This window comes from Corylus avellana, chromosome 8 (genome assembly GCF_965113065.1).
Source record: "Corylus avellana chromosome 8, dhCorAvel1.hap1.2, whole genome shotgun sequence".
NCBI lineage: Eukaryota > Viridiplantae > Streptophyta > Magnoliopsida > Fagales > Betulaceae > Corylus > Corylus avellana.
In genome coordinates this window covers 23,586,880-23,605,583 of record NC_142497.1, presented here as the reverse complement: position 1 = coordinate 23,605,583, position 18,704 = coordinate 23,586,880, and the positions used below count along the sequence as shown (strand labels likewise).

The 18,704-nt window shown below is 35.4% G+C and overlaps 3 protein-coding genes across 6 annotated transcripts; 1 reads left to right on the top strand and 2 right to left on the bottom strand.

Moving 5' to 3' along the window:
• The first annotated feature begins 555 nt into the window (after positions 1–555).
• Positions 556–4,810, top strand: LOC132164206 (AP2/B3-like transcriptional factor family protein). 2 transcript variants are annotated; one of them, XM_059574645.2, is made up of 8 exons: positions 556–682; positions 787–916; positions 1,350–1,415; positions 1,506–1,601; positions 2,923–2,981; positions 3,064–3,223; positions 3,394–3,600; positions 4,117–4,810. In XM_059574645.2, exons 2-8 carry the CDS (start codon positions 842–844, stop codon positions 4,519–4,521), a joined length of 1,068 nt encoding a protein of 355 aa, XP_059430628.1. In that variant the 5' UTR covers positions 556–682; positions 787–841; the 3' UTR covers positions 4,522–4,810. The 2 variants fall into 2 exon arrangements, with proteins under 2 accessions (XP_059430628.1, XP_059430627.1); XM_059574644.2 differs by having other exon boundaries at positions 777–916.
• Positions 4,811–5,939: 1,129 nt separating this feature from the next.
• Positions 5,940–8,501, bottom strand: LOC132163527 (large ribosomal subunit protein uL16). The gene is made up of 4 exons (XM_059573844.2): positions 8,392–8,501; positions 7,047–7,548; positions 6,576–6,657; positions 5,940–6,430 (listed from the first exon to the last, which is right to left on the bottom strand). Exons 1-4 carry the CDS (start codon positions 8,399–8,401, stop codon positions 6,362–6,364), a joined length of 663 nt encoding a protein of 220 aa, XP_059429827.1. The 5' UTR covers positions 8,402–8,501; the 3' UTR covers positions 5,940–6,361.
• Positions 8,502–9,167: 666 nt separating this feature from the next.
• On the bottom strand, positions 9,168–18,553 carry LOC132163200 (putative LRR receptor-like serine/threonine-protein kinase At1g06840). 3 transcript variants are annotated; one of them, XM_088518872.1, is made up of 20 exons: positions 18,085–18,553; positions 17,510–17,660; positions 16,879–16,950; positions 16,635–16,706; positions 16,264–16,407; positions 16,082–16,153; positions 15,916–15,987; positions 15,667–15,741; positions 14,880–14,948; positions 14,640–14,708; positions 14,395–14,466; positions 14,105–14,191; positions 13,779–13,847; positions 13,085–13,590; positions 12,233–12,391; positions 11,367–11,650; positions 10,752–10,804; positions 10,150–10,426; positions 9,817–9,951; positions 9,168–9,719 (listed from the first exon to the last, which is right to left on the bottom strand). In XM_088518872.1, the coding sequence occupies exons 1-20, from the start codon at positions 18,194–18,196 to the stop codon at positions 9,375–9,377; spliced, it is 2,895 nt and encodes a 964-aa protein (XP_088374998.1). In that variant the 5' UTR covers positions 18,197–18,553; the 3' UTR covers positions 9,168–9,374. The 3 variants fall into 3 exon arrangements, with proteins under 3 accessions (XP_088374998.1, XP_059429384.2, XP_059429385.2); XM_059573401.2 differs by having other exon boundaries at positions 9,169–9,719; positions 10,150–10,403; positions 10,753–10,804; XM_059573402.2 differs by lacking the exon at positions 13,779–13,847 and having other exon boundaries at positions 9,169–9,719; positions 10,150–10,403; positions 10,753–10,804.
• Between the last annotated feature and the right edge of the window lie 151 nt (positions 18,554–18,704).

Here is an 18,704-nt window from a genome sequence, read left to right as displayed (position 1 = left end):
AAGCAGGAATTCCACCCTTACATATACTAGTGTGGATGTGCATAAGCAATGACATGTTTTAAAAAAAATAGTCTATAGACTGTGCCCACTAGGCCTCTTTTCTTTCTATATGACGATTGGTTTTGTGTAATTGTGTGTGGGAAGTCTAAAATTTCCCACACGCATAAATTTAAAAATTAAAATTTAACCACACTCTCTCTCAAATTATCAAAAATTAAATAAAAAAGAGAAAAATAGATTTTAAATAAAAATATAATATAAAAATTAACATAAATATATTTTAAAAAAACCCTCAAAATCTATCCATCCTTATTATCTGAATCTATCCATCCTTATTATCTGCATATATATATATATATATATATATATGTGTGTGTGTTTGTGCGCGCGCGTGTGGGTAACTATTTAATTTGTTTATTAATGGATGGAATTTTTACAAGAGGGCCCGACTTGCCTGAAAGAAATGAGCTGATTTTGCCAAGTCTGTAATATCAAGAAAGAAAAAGGAAAAATGTCTTAAAATTTAAACGGTGTCGTTGTAGGAGAAAATAAACAAGAGAGAATAAAGCTGTATTCGAAAATTCAAACGGGCGCCTTTTTGCTTGAGAGGCAAAGAGCTGAGCCGGCCCTCTCTGATCTCTCTCAGAGTCTCTTCCTTTGCTGGGTCGATCGAGGGTTCCAGGTGAGTCTTCTTCGAATTTGTTTATATTTTGAATGTAGTTGGATAGATTTTCTCGTAAATTAGCAATATTTGCTCTTTGTATATGATTCCCAAGGATTCCAAAGGCAGCAGATTTGTCCAAAAGGTCCGGTTTTTCTCAACCCTCGATCGCTACCAAACATGGCTACTTGCATCTCCAACACCTACGAAGCAGCGCGCAATCAACAAGTTGAACTCAACAAAAAGAAGTTTGAGGTTTTTCTTTACCAACTTTCATTTCCGTCACTTTCTTCCCTCGGTTTTTAATTTTCTTTTGATGCGTTCACGCTTCTACCACTAATCATTACTGAAAATATAGCTCTCAAATATCAGTAAATAGAACAAGAAATCACTTTATTTTTGCAAAAGGTTTGGTAGTCTTGTAGTTGCTGATTTGGTTGTATTCTGCTGTTTTGCGAGTTGTATGTTGTTATGGTGTTGTTTAGCGAGAATTAGTTTCGTGGCTCTTCTGTTTGCTATTTTTTTAAAAAGATTTGTAATGGCTTTTTGCCTTTGTAGCCTGATTGCTTTGTGTTCCAGCTTGGCTGCTGGAGTGTGTACTTTCTTTGGTTGGTTGTTATAAAACTTTCATTCATCCAAAAAAAAAAATAATAATAAATCACTTTATTTATTTCCTTTTGTTCTTAAGGATTTGGGAATTTTGAAGATCTCAAAAAATTTGGCTGAACTACCAAGTTCTGAGAAGAAGTCACAGGTAAACCTGATTATTTTTTCTCTTTCAGTCATATGCAATTGAATCTTGTTCATTTATCATTGGCTGGCTCTGTCACTTTGTATGGTGCAGCAACGTCCTCCAAAGCCCAGATTGAAGACCACCTGTGTATCGGAACCAAGACGTTCTTCCCGTGCACGTAACCCAGTCCCTTCATATCGTGATGATGTAAGTAATGATGTCTTTAATTCGCTTGTGATCTAGAGTCACGTCAAAGACACTTGATGGAAGAAAGAATAGCAGGTGCAATTTGGTTTTACAACTTAATGATTAGTATTACAAAACGCTTCAATTTGTCTCTGTTCAACAAAAGCACTCTTTTCTTTTTTTTTTCCTTTTTTTTTTTTTAAAGTAATTTCATCTCATTTAAAGCGCATAGGGGTGCTCTAACACACATTGAGTATATTTGAGAATTTCATGTTCAGCAGAAATAGAACAAAGAATGAAAAAGATAGAAAGAATGGATAGCAGTACATAAAAGATAAAAAGAACAAAGAATGAAAAGAACAAAAAAACTGTTATGTACTGCTATCCATGTGTAAAGGGAGTTCAATATATATTTTTTTGGCTCTACCACTGAAGTTTGTATCTTTAAAGCTTCGTGTATTCTACTCCAAAGCCACCACATTAAATATAAAAGGGCCAACCTCCAAACTTTCAAAATGTCACAACCTCCACTTGTCCTTCCCAACATCAACACAAACAAGTTAAATAGTAAGGTCCATAAATCTCTTGCTACTTTATAATGAAGAAGAAGGTGATCGATAAACCACTCTTCTTGTATATATAATAAGGATAGAGTTCATTTATGATAAATGATGATTTGATTATCCTAAATTAAGAGATTTAGTTCCGCTTGGCTAGATCCTTTAGTGATTAGTTTCTCTGATTTTCTTTTTTATTTCTCTCCCTCCTAGGCGCTCTCTGTTTATACTTCCCGTATATATGGGTTGCACCCCTTTGCGCTCTTTTATATCATCATTACTTATCAAAAAAAAAAAATTAAGAGATTTAGTTACCTTAATTTATGAGATTTGTTTGTATTTGAAATTATTCAAATCACATGTAAAGCTTTATAAATAGAGCCTTGTACTGAAATCAAATATGAAGAAAATATGTAACCTTTAAAGCTTTAACTTGTGGATGTAGGCTATAGGCTAAATTTGTGTCTTTCTTTCTATGCTTTCTCATCTCTTTACTTTGTTATGAAATTCTATAATGTATAACATCAATCAAACACAATGATATTCTGCTTCCTCCGGTTATCCATTACGTCAATATTTTTCCTAGCGTTTAAGCAATAGCACTCTATCGGGAAACATCAGACATGGTAATGGGCTTTATGTCACATCATAATGATTGGTTGCACTGCACCCACTTGTCTTGTAATTCTTTTTTCTTCTTTTTCTCTTACGCTAATGGATTTTTGTATGTGCTAATCTAACATGACGTATGAGCAAGAAAAAGGTTCTTTTTGTTTCCATTTCAGATTGACGTAGGTCTTCCAACTTTTCGGAAGAGGTCAAGGCCGTCAAACTCTTGGGGAAGGTGGATTTCATTATTTTGTGGAACTCATCTTACTTTTCTACATTCCATTAAAAATGTTGGTAGTAACTTTGGGGGATTTCAGCTATCTTGCAAGGCCACTAGATGAAGTCAGAGAAGCTTCTCAAAAAGAAAGAGAACGTGCTTTTGAGGCTGCAGCAGAGCTCCAAAGCAATCTTAAGTCTGGAAATCCATCTTTTATCAAATCGATGGTTCGGTCTCATGTTTATAGTTGTTTTTGGTTGGTATGTTTCAATGGAGGAAATCTTCATTCTAGCTTTTTGTCTTCATATCTTAACTATGCTCTTATCTCATTTATATGCAAAGAAAGGGGGTCCTTTTGCTGCTGATGTGATAGCTTCTAGCTAGTTCAGTGGATGTATGGTTGAACTGTACATTTTTTCTTTATGATTAGGGCCTTCCTTCTACATTCTGTGAGGATCATCTTCCGAAAACATTGTTGGATATGGTATTAGAGGATGAAGATAGCGTGGAATTCCCGGCAACATACATTGGTAAAAGAGCTGGGCTTAGTGGGGGATGGAGAGCTTTTGCATTGGACCATAAGTTGGACGATGGTGATGCACTGGTGTTTGAGTTGACTGAGCCAACAAGATTTAAGGTAGCCCTCAAAACTAGTGATGTTAATCTTGTAAGGGGACATGGATGTATTTTACAATCATGACCTGATTTATGTATTTAGGCAGCTCTACAATACACTGATAAGGTAGTATTCATTCTGAAATTTCAGCATGATTTTGTGCTTTTTTAGTATCTGGTTTATGACTTAAATTCTTTTTCTTTCCATATCATATACTTAGGTTGATTCAATCACTTGTCTGGTCCCAAATGTTTTCTTTGTACGCATGTCTGCATTATAATATGCATGGAGTGTATGCATATGTATATTAGAACTTAATTGCTCCCATTTCATGGTTGCCATCTTGGCATCTTGACTCACCTAAAAGTTTTGTTCAGCATCTGGCTGGCTTTAGCCTTGAAGTTTTCGAGCGAAGTATGTTCATAGTCGGCATGCCCCATTTTAGTTTGTGTAGAGGCTATATCAGTGCGTAATTTTTTATTATTATATCGTTTATTTTAGAGACTAAATAATAAAATATGTGGAAAACTACTGCAGATATACATAATTAAAGCATTTCCACTTTCCATTCAAGAGAAAAGTGAGGATTATGAGGACAAAGAAGAAATTAATGCTGCTAAAACAACATCAAAGGCAGGCTTGAAGCTTGAATCGCAACCAAATCAGAAACAAAAGTCGAGGAAAGCTGCAGTACATGCAAGTGATGATTTGGAAAGTCCTCAAAAGCTTCAACCAAAGAGTGAAACAAATAGTGAAGACAAATCCCGAGATGAAAACCCAACTAAGACGAATGGAATGGTTTCTCAAAGATTTCAAAAGAAAGGTAAATCAGTTGGTACTAGTGAATTAAAGGTGGAAATAGTCGAGAATAGTGATAGGTGTGCTTCTCAGAAACCTAGAAATAGACCTGCTCCAAAGCTTTTTAGAAAGAAAGCATTTTAGGAGAGGGTGAAAAGAGGCTTCACCATTTTCTTCTGGTATGCAAAATTCAGAACTTTTAATTGGTTAGGGGATTAAACTGTCAACAAAAAGAAAAGTTGGCTGTTCTTTTGCCTAGTAATATGACAGCCATCATGCTCTCTGATTTTTGACTGTTGTGAACATTTAGGCCTTATGCCAGAATCCCCTAAGGCTCGAGTTGACAGTTTGCCTAGTAAAAGTTGACAACTAATGCTAATATTGATGGAATCATGTTCTTAGCATACTGAATGAAATTTCATGGATGATGGTATATACGAATTTATATTGCAATTAATTTTTTCAAAGACATCGATAATGGATCATGTGTCTGCTTCTAGGGCTCAATGCTGGAGCAGAATTTCCTTATTTTTTCTCCTCAACTAGGAGTGATTTAAAATAGTAGCCCTACTTTCTATAGAGGCATGTGAAGGGTCAATTTTTGTCATGCGATTTAAAATAGGAGATATATTGGTGTCAATTTGATCCGGGCATTATATCTTAAGGTTCACTTCAGCACTTTGGAGGTTGGACGAGCTGCTCTCTAGAAATAGAAATTCCTGGAATCTTCGAAGCTTTAGAAGACTCCTCCAAACTATGCATTATTTACCATTCCATTCAACAAATCGCGAATGTGTTACATCTATATGATTTGTCTGTTTTTTTTTTTTTTTTTTTTTTGGTAACACTATATGATTTGTCTTGTTTGTCTATTTTATTTCCTGATTGTTTGAATATATTTTTATGATCTTCCATTTGATTTCTTATTTAACTTGAATTCCACTATACTTTTAATTTGAATTTTCCAATTTAGACTAATTTTTGTCTACTTGATAATATATATAATCATGTTTTCGGGATCTGAATTTAAAAAAACACCCACGCTAATTTGGATTATACCAACAACTCTTGAGTCTTGCTTCCTCTAGGAAAAAGTCGAGGCCCGGCACATCTTACTTGCCTCCAAAATAACTCTCGAAATAGTTGGGATCTTAAGCTGCGAGTCCCATCAAAATGAGAAATGCTTCCCATCACATTTTTATTTGTATTGTTGATGCTACTTATATTTTATTTTTTATATGAGTACATGGAACAGAAAACGACAAACAGAAGGACTAAACTAGGTAGCGGAAAGGGTCAGGGTCCTTCCCACAGACGATGGGAAAGAAAGGAAAGAATAAGAAGGTACGGGGAGGGGAGATGATAATGAGAAAGTAACGGGTGCAGAAGCGTCTTTTGCTAATGTGATATTGTAAATCAATTTAATAGATTTTTACTTAAAAAAATCAATTCATTAGTAACAAGCTCCAAACGAGAAGTAGCTTCGAGCCTAACCCGTAGATGGAAATTCATATTCTAAATCAGAGAAGATTATTTAAAGATTGAGCATAGTATTATAAGGCTTTAGCGAAATAAGAAACTAACATAATTTCAATGCGGCTCAAGACCATATTGTTCCAAACATTAAACAAAACTTGAAAATCCACCAAACATCTTGAAAAAACATTTAACTGATCCATTACAAAAGCAAAGAGGCACTTAAGGTAAGTGATAAAACAGTATAGCTTTTATAGTCGACGAAACTAGTTGCCTTTTCTCCCATCAATATGGCCTCCAACTAATGGTGGTCCGGCAACCGACTAAAAAGCTATAAAGGCCCCTAAGTAGCCAATTTACTTTCAATGAATGGAGTGAGTTACGAGAAGTAAAGGGCTTCATAGCCCCCCAATAACATAGGCGACTCAGGGAAAACCCCACCTTTTAATCTGACTAAGAAAACTCAAATGCGGAGAATAGAATAGAATAGAATAATCCAAATATATCCTTATGCAATAGCATCCAAAAATGCTCTTCCAGGTTGACGCCTTGCCAAAGGTCCATGGCATCCAAGAAGCTGCAAGATTGAAAAACCCCTTGGTTTGAATACCATGACATTTACAAATATCGAAAATAACATTTTTGAAAATCAAGTTTACCAAAACTCGGTCACCACATTTTCAACCAAAAAAATTGATGCAGTATCATAAGCAAAGACAAACCTTGGCATTGACACCATCTGGCACAATTCGATTCTCTGCTTTGAACCTCAGATAATCAGTTCTGCTGAACTTTGTGAACCCCCTGAAAAATACCACCATATAACAAATAAGGTATAACTGTGGAGTTCTAAGGCGCCAAAGTGGGTGTTTGATTAAGCTATCTGATGTCAGAGAGCGACCATCTACTTGCATAGAAATTTTATATTACCAAACCAAGAGAGACTCGTGACAGTATATGACATTAAAATAAAACGTATTTAACTACATCACCTAGGAACAGGCCTTTCCCGATCACCAATAAAGGCTTGATCAAAAGAAAAACCACATTGTATAAGTGAACAAAAAAAATCTAGAACTGTAAAATACATCCTATAAAACATATGATAGTGATCAAATTGAAATAATTGCACAAGTCCTTAAGGACCCATAAAGACACTTTAATAATGACAATTCAAAAATATGTTCACATACCATTTCCTGCTGACAATGATCTTCTGACGGCCCGGAAACTTAAATTTTGCACGGCGTAGGGCCTCCTGAGCATGATGGCTGTTACTGTCCTTGCAGCGAACAGATAGAAGAACTTGGCCAATGCTCACCCTCGCGCAAGTGCCCAGTGGTTTCCCAAAAGCACCCCTCATCCCAGTCTGAAGCCTATCAGCTCCAGCACATGAAAGCATCTTGTTAATACGCAAGACATGGAAAGGGTGCACCCTGACTCGCAAATGGAAAGCATCTTTCCCAGCAAATTTGGTCATATATTTGTTGCAAGCAATACGTGCAGCCTCAAGAGCTTCACTTGAAACATTCTCTTTTTCCCATGACACCAAATGAACACAGAAAGGAAACTCATCCACTCCTTTCTTTTTCATTCCTACATCATAAATCCTGATCTTGGGGTCAGGTACACCACGGCAATACCGTGATTTCGGGTATGGTTTGTTCTTGATCTGACGATAACACCTGGCAGGTCCTGCAAGAGAAAAAGACATTAATAACAAAACAGGGAAACAGCAACACCTATTAACTTGCCAAAAACAATCTCCTAGAAACAGTTTGAAACTCTATAACTAATCAGATTTGAAAGCATGACAATAATTCTATGAAAAATTAAAAAATATAACAATTCAAGATAATTTTAAAATTTCATGCAAAAAGCATATTGAACTGTGAAATAAGTGAAACAAGAATTGAGAAAAAAATAATAATAAAAACGAGAATCAGAGTAGAAAGCAGTACAAAGAGCAGAAGCCAAAACCACATCACATAAATCCAATCATCTTACGAAGTACAGATCCTAAGGGTGGGAATCACAAACAGCAGAGAACAGGTCCTGTCCTGCTATAAGCAATCCATGGATAACTTCTACTTCAGTAGATTTTTATTTTTATTTTTTCATTACAACAAAGATATTACCCTCGTAAATAACTTCCGGGAGAAGAGACAAAGAAACAGGACCCAGCAGAAATTAATCTACAATCCGGTGTTGATTTTCAATAAAATTTATCTTTTAAAGTCCTGAGAAAACTACACACAAAAATGCCCATTCTTCATCTATCTCTAAAACTTAGACCTCGTGAAACCATGTAAATTCTTTCACAGCCAATCAACAAAATCTAAAAGCAATTAAAAAATTCATCAATTCAGATGGCTTCATCAAATCGCAACGAACATCGGTAACAACCAAGCATCTCCATAAGTGAAAGAACAAATAGAATTAAAGCTTAACGAAACATTGTTCGAGTCAAAAACATAATATAAATGATGCAAATACACAGATCTTTCCAAAGATAGAGAGAGAGAGAGAGAAACGTACTCCTCCCCATTGCGTGCGAATTTCTGGCTTCCTTCGCAGCTGCAAACCCGAAGACCCCTAAAAAAATAAGATGAGGCAAAGAGGAGTAGCGCTCTATATATAGAGTACGCGGTGGTACCAAAATGAACCCTAATACAGTAATACGTGTGCGAGTGCGTCAGGCCGTTAGCCCACCTTCGTCATGGTCCAATCCATAATTAATAGCCTGCCCAGCCCACAAAATCTTACACGACTTTGGTTACCTTCTTGGACCCGGCTCTTCTTCTTTTAATTTTTCTTTTCCTATATAATATAACTATTTTGGTTAAATGCTGCTTTTGTGCATAAAAAATGCTTAGACTTATAATTATTTTACAACATACGTGTAAATACGTGATTAGAGAGTGATAATTTTTTTTGTGGCTATCGTGACTCCAATCCAATCAAATGCCAACCCGAGTTAACAAGTTATAAAAAAATTGTGAGAAGAAAAATGCTAAAATTATAATTATTTTATAACTTTTTGATATGTTAGCGTGTGATTTGAGGGTCTTAAATATTAATTTTTTTAGTCGTTGATCAATAATTATAGTATTACATAAGGAATTATAGTTCCGCATCCCTAAGCAAATGTACAACTGATCAAATCTGTATATCCCCTTCACAACAAGATTGCATTGTAGAAAAGAATCACTGCCCATCATTTCCAATGTGTATATGAAGCTAAATTTCAAAACTAGTGCTTCAACCAAATCTTTTTCGCCATAGAGTAGTAGGTTCAGGACCCTTTTGTGTCAAATCAGACACCATAAACTTTTGAGCAGTAAAATTATATATCCTGTTAATTGTATTTTACTATCAATAACTCTGTTTACTTTACAATGTCAGTTTATGTAGCAACATTATCATACCATCTACTGTTCTAACTATAACTTTCCCAAAACAAATTGTAAAAAAGAAAGAGTGTGAGACTACAAATTAAACAAAATCAAAAACCAAGTTTTCTATCTAGGCGTGATGCTTGAAATGTCCCCACTAACAAGGTTGCTTCCGGATACATCTGACCACATATCAGAATTCTTCAATGTAGAGGATGATGACGGTGGAGTCACTGTTTTTTCAGCATCAACTCCCATGGGGTCTGCTATTCTAATGCCGGACTCAGGCATCATAAGGCATATACGTTCAAGTTCACGGACCACCTCTGCCATTGAAGGTCGTGCATCTGTCACATCTTGGCAACACTTGAGGGCCAAAGTTGCGAATATCACCAAACATTCAGAAGGACAAGATCTCATCCTCTCATCAATAACCGAAAAGATCTTACCAGATTGATATGTGACGTTGACCTGAAATGGATAAAAACTATAGCAAATTAAAATTCGTTCACTAAAAGTATAAAATAAAAAAATAAAAAATACTATAAACAGATCTATAAAGTTTTACCTCTCTAACAATGTTTTTGCCATGTGTGATTGGCCGCATCCCAGTTAGGAGTTCTAGAAATACCACACCGAGACTATAAACATCACTTTTGTTCGTGAGTTTATGAGTTAAGAAATACTCCGGATCAAGGTAACCCTGCAAAGTTAATACAAAAAATGGGAGGATAAAGAAATAGACATCAATTATATCTCTTGGGACATTTTATGTCTATTTCATCCAGTTTGAGTTTTATTTCACATATTTCTAAAATATAAAAAATACAAATATAAACTTAAAGTTGAAACTTGTGAAGTTCTGATTCTTTTTGGCAAACATCAACTATAAGAGTCTTACTGGAGTCCCTTTCACAATTGTGGATATATGAGCAGGCACAGTCCCTTTGATATCTGGAATTGGGGCAAGTCGCGAAAGTCCAAAATCGGCAACTTTTGCCGTATAGTTAGAGTCCAATAATATGTTGCTGGCCTTGATATCCCGGTGAAATATTGGAGGGTTAGCTTCCGTATGCAGGTAGAGGATGCCCTTAGCTGATCCCAGGGCAATTCTCAATCTCATAGCAAAACTAAGAGGTTCTTTAGACTTGGAGGCTGTATTATTACATACGTGAACCACCAATAAGCTCATTTGAACGTAGTAAAGAATTTGAAAAGACAAATTATTCTGTTCAGCTCCTTGAAAAGAAAAAAAGACGAGAGAGAGAGAGAAACCATACTGTTGAAAATTATAGATTACAATTTTCACTTGCATTCATATGCAATGATGAACACTCAGAATTTTTTTTTTTTTTTTTTAAAATAATAATTAGTGAGATCAATAAAAGGAAAACTTAAAGGGATGAATATAAGGTGTACCAGAAAGGTGATACCTTAAAGTACAGAAAAAAAAATGTAGTGAGATCAATAAAAGGAAAACTTAAAGGACGAATATAAGGTGTACCAGAAAGGTGATCCCTTAGAGAACCATTTGACATAAACTCATAGACCAACATCTGCATGCACAACAATACTCAATTGAAGCTTTTCCCAAACAAAAATTTCAACAAGTATTCAGCAACAAAGATCAAGAAAAACTAGGCCTTATCTTCAAAGTGTAACAATTTTGCAGGAGAAAAAAATACTACTCATGAAAAATGAAGGAAGAACTGTATTCTCCCAAGTTCATTGAAAGGAGACTTTTATGCATTTTTTTAATCAAATATTCCTCAACTAATGAAGAACTATTTACTTTTCCATTATTAACAAACCAGCACCTGTGTAACCTCTCTGTAACCTCAAAGATTTATATGATGTTTTAAATCTTTCTTCTTTTTTTTTTATTTTTTTTTTTTATTTTATTTTTTTTTATTATTATAGCTCTCATTATCTCTGGTTTTTACTGCAGCAATTTCCTAAGTTAAAAGGAATAGTCTCCTCATGCATTATTTGTTTTTTTTTTTTTTTTTTTCTTTCCCCTGAGCATGTCCTCAAGGATTCAGCAACAAGATTGATAGATAATCCAGCCTTGTATTTATTTTATTTTCACATATATTCAGTTAGGATAAGAAAAAGCACCTGTTCACCGCCTTCATCACAATATCCAATTAAAGACACGAGGTTTCTGTGATGTAATCTTGACAACAGTTCTATCTCTGTTAAGAACTCATTTTCACCCTGTAAGGATCCCTCTTGTGCACGTTTTATGGCAACAACTGTACCATCAGCTAGAATGCCTTTATAAACCTTTCCATACCCTCCCTGGCCAATCTCAGTGGAGCTGTTAAATTTTTCTGTAGCCATAGCCATTTCTCTAAAAGTGAAAGCCTTCACACCATCAATTTTCATGAAGGCCTTGGATGCTGTATATTAAATACAGGTTCAATGTTAATAATTAAAGCATAATGATAGACGCTTCATATAAAGAGACTGTGCCCACTGGATTTAAAATAATCGAAACAATTATGCATATATATTTCCATTCACAATTCCAAAATTTCTGATATTTCAAATACAAGTCTAAATACAGACATGATGACAACGCACACAAAAAATCAATAAGCATGTTATAGCCTGAGATGAAGCTGATTAACACGGATTCTTTTAAAAAATATTTTTTTATGATTTGGAGTCAACTGCATTGTTAACATAGTGGTGAACTGGTTGTTCTTCAACTTAGAGATGGTTTGAGCTAATATGCAACTCTTTTCATTGAAGTGTCTCATCTCTCAATAATTTTTCCACTAACAGCCAATCAAACTTGGCCGAAAGTGACAATTTTGGGCCAGGCTGAGCCTTTCTACCTCGGGGTGAGCTTGGACAAGCATCAGCCAGCCTGATTGACAGGCCTAATCAGGATGTACAATAGACACAACTATAGGCATAATGAAAAATCATGAAATATCTACCTAAACATCCTAAAATCATAGACATAAGATACTCACAATGACGTCTTCTAGAAATTGCATGGTACTTCCTCATCCGCATTCTTACTATCAGGAGAGAAACAACTGTAGACAATGCAACTGCACCTGCAATGGCCCCCAATACTATGCCAGCCAATGCGCCCATGCTTAAAGCAGACCTTGGAGAGGTGGAAATCACTGTGACATTAGTGAGAACTGTGAGCATAAACAAAATCACGACTATCTTAAGAATATCCACCTCATATACGAACACACGAAAGAGGGTAATATACGACCAAAGCATAGTTCATCCATGCATGGGGGTCAAGCCATGAGTGACATATGGTGTGAACTTAAAGCTGCCTTCTTGGTCAATATAGAACATGACTTAATTATCCAGCAAACATAGAATCATGCTCAACTGAGCACTGCAGTTATTCACTTATGTGCTGGATCACATTAGTGCAACCATATCTGCCATACCACTTAACATAGCTCTCAGTATGGGGAAAGCATTGAACTGCATACAAATCAGGGCTATCTTCAACAAGATTGGGAAGCAAACAAAAGAAGTGGGGAGGGGGGGGGGGGGGGGGGGGGTTACCTCCACTTAAATGTGCCGCTCACAAACACACACCACATTTTACTCCGAGTGAGAAGAATAGGCAAGCTTTATATGAACACAAACACAAGTAACCACTACACTACCACGATAAAACAGAGATTGATGCCACATGCCTAAGATTATCTTTTAAGTATAAAGGATTTGGAGGTACAGGCCAAATAAATTAGAGAAAAAGTTGCACATTCTTCAAATGGTAAACAAGCATTAATTCCAACCTCAGCATGGCTCACTCGCAAAATATATCAAATAAGGGTTTTGAGACAAACCATCATTATAAATGTCAAGTAGAGTGAAGCTAAGAACTTCATAAGGTCCAAATACGCCAGGATCATTAATTTTCCATGATATGAACATGTTCATAATTCGCTGAACCTCACTCCCATTGAAGATATGAGAATTCTCGTTAACATCATTTACAGGAAATATTTTCAGGTACATTCTGAGTCGAGGTCCTTCTTCCCATGTAATGGAATCAATGTACAGTTGATAACGAAATAACTTAAGAGCAGATGTCAAGAAGTCCTCAAATGCATATCTGTAGGGGCGAAAATCTATGAATCCAGGACTTTTCAACCGATATCCAACAAGCAGAGGGGCAGCACAGAAACAAGGTACAGGAGATGTAGGGAAATATTCATAAGGGGGTGGGCACTCTTGAGATTGACAATTAGAAGTGGTATCTGTTGAACTCTGGCTATTATTTTCATCCTCACTTTCAGATCCACAAAACTGGACCAGATTGGTAGTTGAGCATAAGGGATTCCCTTGAAGCCTGAAAGTAAACAATCAAACGGGTGAGATGATCATTATATCAATGTCCTGTGACTGTTACACCTCATGATTAAAACTAAAAGGAGTACATCCATACTCTTTTGCCAAGAAGTCATATTAATTTGAAGATGCATTTCATTATACATAAAGTTTATATGAAACAAATTGGGAAGCAGTATAGAAGCAAACCAGACAGTCACATTTGGAGGTACACTAGTGCTGCCGGTAATATTGGAAAGCTTGTTATTCTGCAACTCCCTGTAATATCAAAGATCCACAAAATCACTTAAAAAATCTGGTATGAGATCCTTGCAAACCTCTTAAGTTAACCCAGGAGGTTATAACACTTTGACTTTTACAAAGAGCATGCCGCAATCAGAAAGCAAGGAATCAACGTATCTTGTACCAGCACAAGAACAAGATGCTTGGAAGTGTGAAAGCACACATGCCCACTCACACCACCAGACAAAGACAGTTTAACCAAGGGAACACTGATATTTTCATTCAAGTCTTACACTTTAAGGCTTTCCATTCCGTTCAAAGTCCTATTTTGCCAAATAGTGGATAGAACAGAACCAATCAATGAATTGTTCGCGACTGACCTGCAATGGGGAATAATTTACCAAATAAAGCCATTTAATTTGTTAACAGTTTAATTTATTGGCTGATATTAACTAGTAACTAAAAAATATAATGGTTCAGATAAGTGGAACTCAACTGGAGATAAACATGAAATGATTTACTGTAACATTGAAACATGCAAATGAACACAAAATGATGAAAGAGCAAGTGGGAGCCTACTAACAGTTTCTGAAGATGAGGAAGACCCGAAAAGTTGGCAGGAACCGTTCCAGTAAGATTGTTGTTGGATAAATAGCTGAACATATTGTTCAAACAATTCATTTTCAAAGTCGAGGTAATTGCTGATGTAAATTATCTTTGAAAACTGAAGGACGCGTTTGAACATACTTTGTAGTATCTGGAAATTAAATTTAAAGAAAAACGATAAAGATGTGTAGGACATGTCATTTGAAAGATGGAGAATCTTACATGGTTGTGATTTTCTCAGAAAGCCTATACTGAGGTACGGATCCATTTAGCTGATTTGAACTGAGATCCCTGAAATTATATAAAGTAAAATATAACCCGAGTACAAGTAGCTAACTGAGATGTCTTTGACAATGTAAAAGAAATTTTTATTCAACTGGGTGCATTTATTTTTCTGATTTAAAAGCTTATACTGCATTATCTTATAATAACATGACTAAGAAAAAAAACAATGCAACTTACAGATAATAAAGGTTTGGTATTTGGCTCAAATCAGGAATAGGTCCTTGCAAGTTGCAGTTCCTAAGGCTCCTGGAACAAGATAACCAAAACATAAATATTATAAATCTTGACATGAACATGTGAACATGCATACTTCTTGGTTACCATCTTGCAAGCAAAGCTTCCAAGAACATGAAAGGTTTGTGATAGCTAATTAAGATAATATAGCTTCCGTACAATTCACACAGATTATACAAAGTGACATGAAATATCAAACAGCAAAGAATAAATCATAAAAAATCTTAGCTTCTGCTGTGTAGAACTGGACCTGATGTTTAAAAAATGCAATCAAATGCCTCCATGCCACTTTAGTTGGCTTAAGAGCCTCGACATCTAAGTTAAGTAGCATTCCCATCTCTATTCCTTTTTAATCGATGTTTTTGAGTAATTTATGTACTCTTACCAACAAAGTACCATTCTGCCTTTCTTATACTATTTTCATTTTGTGAGTAACTTATGTATTCTTACCAACAAAGTACGATTCTGCCTTTCTTATATTATTTTCATTTAGTATTTTCCACTTTGTTTTAGTTTTGCAGTTTAGGAGGAAAAGACAGAAAAAAAAAGAAAAAAAAAAGAAAAAAAAAAAAGAAGAAAAAGATAGAAAGAAAAAGAAAAAAGAGCCTCCTCTGTCATTTGGCCAAAAATTAAATAAAGACCTCTGCCTTACATATCAAGGCTGGCACACTTCTCTTCCTTTACTTTTGAAATACCTAGTTCCATACAGAGGATAATAATATTCACTTACAACTTCAGCAATTTAGACATGTAGCTGTAAGAAGAGGGAATTGTAGTCCCATCAAAGTGATTGTTATCAAGTTGACTGCAAAACAAAGATACTGAACACATTAAGAAAGTTGACAAAAAAGTACTTAAGTAAAATTTAGAAATCATAACCTAGTTCAAGTTGAGAAGCTAAGAAAAAAGACTATAAGGGTAACAGTATTTATGTGATAAACATATATGTATTTAGGTTATAGGAAAGAAGAACACATACAGTATCCGTAAATTCGGCATTTTGGAGAACTCTGGTGGAAGGTACCCTGATAAGTTGTTATTATCAACAAGGCTGTAGGTGCAGAATTGAGGATGATCACTGATTCACAGATTGTACTGACAGATAACTCAGTATGAAGTATGAATATGACCAATTATCAACTTACAAGTGAACAAGTCTTGGTAATTTAGATAGTTCAGGTGGAATTTGCCCACTAATTGAATTGTTGTTCATGTGACTGCTCACAAGGTGCAAAAGAAAAAGAAAAAGAAAACAAAAAAGATAAATAGTAGCATTAGTAATCTTAGAACTGATTTTAGAGAATATAGCATCGGAAAAAACACTCACAAGTGCTTCGCTTTGTTCAAGTTTGAAAATGATATAGGTATCGATCCTGATATGCGATTCTCGTCAATTTGTATTCTGTCCAAGTTTGAGAGAGAACCGAGCGCTTCAGGTAAGGGACCTGTTAATTGGTTTCCATTCACAAGCCTGAAAACATGGGCATATCATATTAAAAAACCAAGTGTTCAGAACAATGCCAAACATATAAAGTAAACTAGTTCAGACAAAAGTACTATTGCTTACATTACTTAGAAATCAAAAGCTTGAATGAAAATGCATGAAGTAGTAGCATATTTGTACTTCATAATGGTATCTCATGTGATAACGATACTGAGTATCAAACCTATCCGGCAAAAAAAAGCTGTTCAACTTACAAGAGTTCCAAAGACGTAATATTGCCTATCTCCTTTGGTATACTCCCACTTATGTTGTTCCACATAAAATCCCTATAATGGAGTAAAAAGAAAAATATATAAGTAGGATGAATAAACCAAATGCCAATGTGGGGAGGAGAATAACTATGTTTCAAAAGATTGAGGAAAGAGGGATCCAAAAACTTCTAATCAGATAAAGATGTTGGCAGCACAAAAAGTAGCTTTCAGGTATGCTTTTCCTTACAATATTGTCATATTCGATAAGCGGCCAAGCTCTGGTGATAAACTTCCTGACAAATTCATTTTTAGTAGTTGCCTGCAGAAAAGAAGTCCATAGAAAAATTATTAAAGCACCTAATGCGAGTTCTTCATGGAAGCACCCCACATGCAATTAATACCCAGTTTTATTAAAGCTTGATAGTCTTATACGTTATATTTGAACTTTGGAATAGTATAAACCTAATATAATGCTAGGCATGGGATGATGATTGAGTCTGTAGGCAATAAATTATATGATAAAGCAATTACAAATTAATTCTGGACAAAAGAAAAGGTCATATATATATTTTTTCAAATTGATTTAAGACATGTTGGTGATCTTTTCTAGCAAAATTCAGAAACATGTGGCTGACAGACCTTATCCTAATGAAATGCATATAGCCACCAATGTCTTTAATCTTAAATGAATGCAGAATAAAGGGAGTCTGTTCCCTGGCACAACTAATATGAGCAGTATAGAAGTGGAATACTATACATATCATCATGCAAGGGTACAAAAAGAAAAGGGTATTATAAGTTAAAGGAGGTGTGCAACATTATTCATCCTGATTATTCTACCCAATAGAAATAAAAATCAAGAAAGGTTAAAATCATACAATTGTTGAACATGTAGATATCCATCATCTAATGTCGTATTGAAGCACACAACCCCTCTCCAATTTGACGTACATGGATCTCCTTGATTCCAATTACTCAGATTCTTATAGGGATCTATCAAACTTCTCTTGATAGCTTGCAATGCCGTTACTGCAAATTAATACAAATGTTAACCATCATTTCATCAACATGAACATTTAAAAAGTTCATAACCTTTGCTGGTCTGGTCCTTGTGTTTCTCTAGTTCTAGTATCAGGTTTCCACATTAAAGGAAAGAAGAGTTAATTTAAAAATATACATCAACAATGTTAGCAGACCCAATTTTGAGCATATACACTCAAAAAAGAGCTACTGCTCAACTATATGCAACACTATTCACATCCCAGTAGAGGGAAGTGAATATTTGAATTTACCACAAAATCACTTGGTATAGGATTCATGAATAAATAACACAGGCCTCCATGTGCTGCGTGCGACCTCTAAACAAGCATCCCCTCGAGAATATGGTTGCCAAAAGAAGCTTGAGAATCATGAAAAGATAATTAAAAAAGGGGGCAAACTGAATCAAAATCACCTTCTATAGGGTCGGTAAAGTGATGCTGTGCTCCTCCTATAAGTAGTGAAGACCACCAGCACAAGCATGAAACAATATATATTCCATACGTGCAAGCTCTTGAATGATACATCCCAATAACGCAAAGAGCGTCAGAAGTCTCAAATTTTTCCGAGTACCCAAAACTGGGAATTTTTGTAGTATCCGACTACTCGGCCTGATAACAGGAAATAACAATTGAATTCCAAAGCAACTCAATTGCTCTGAAGAAAAAGAAGTAGTAGCTTATAACAATTTGTAAATAAAATGTATGATCAAAGAATTCAAATCTAAGTAGAGCAAAAAGCTCCAACGACTGGGCAACAAAACAAAGAAAACCCGTCAAAATTCTCGTCCCATTCAGCTTGAGAAGAAAAAAAAACCAACCAAACAGCGAGCAAACCATGCAAATTAAGATTGAGACGAAAGAGAAAAACGGAGAAATCCTTAGTACCTTAGTAGGGAAGCATTGAATAGTTGAAATTGTAATAGAACGATCGAAGCTTACACAAGGGTTGAATATGAACTTGGAATGGTAGAAGCAAGAAAGAAGAGTCTGAAATTGAATACCGTGTGAACGGGGGTATCTTTCGTAGCATGAC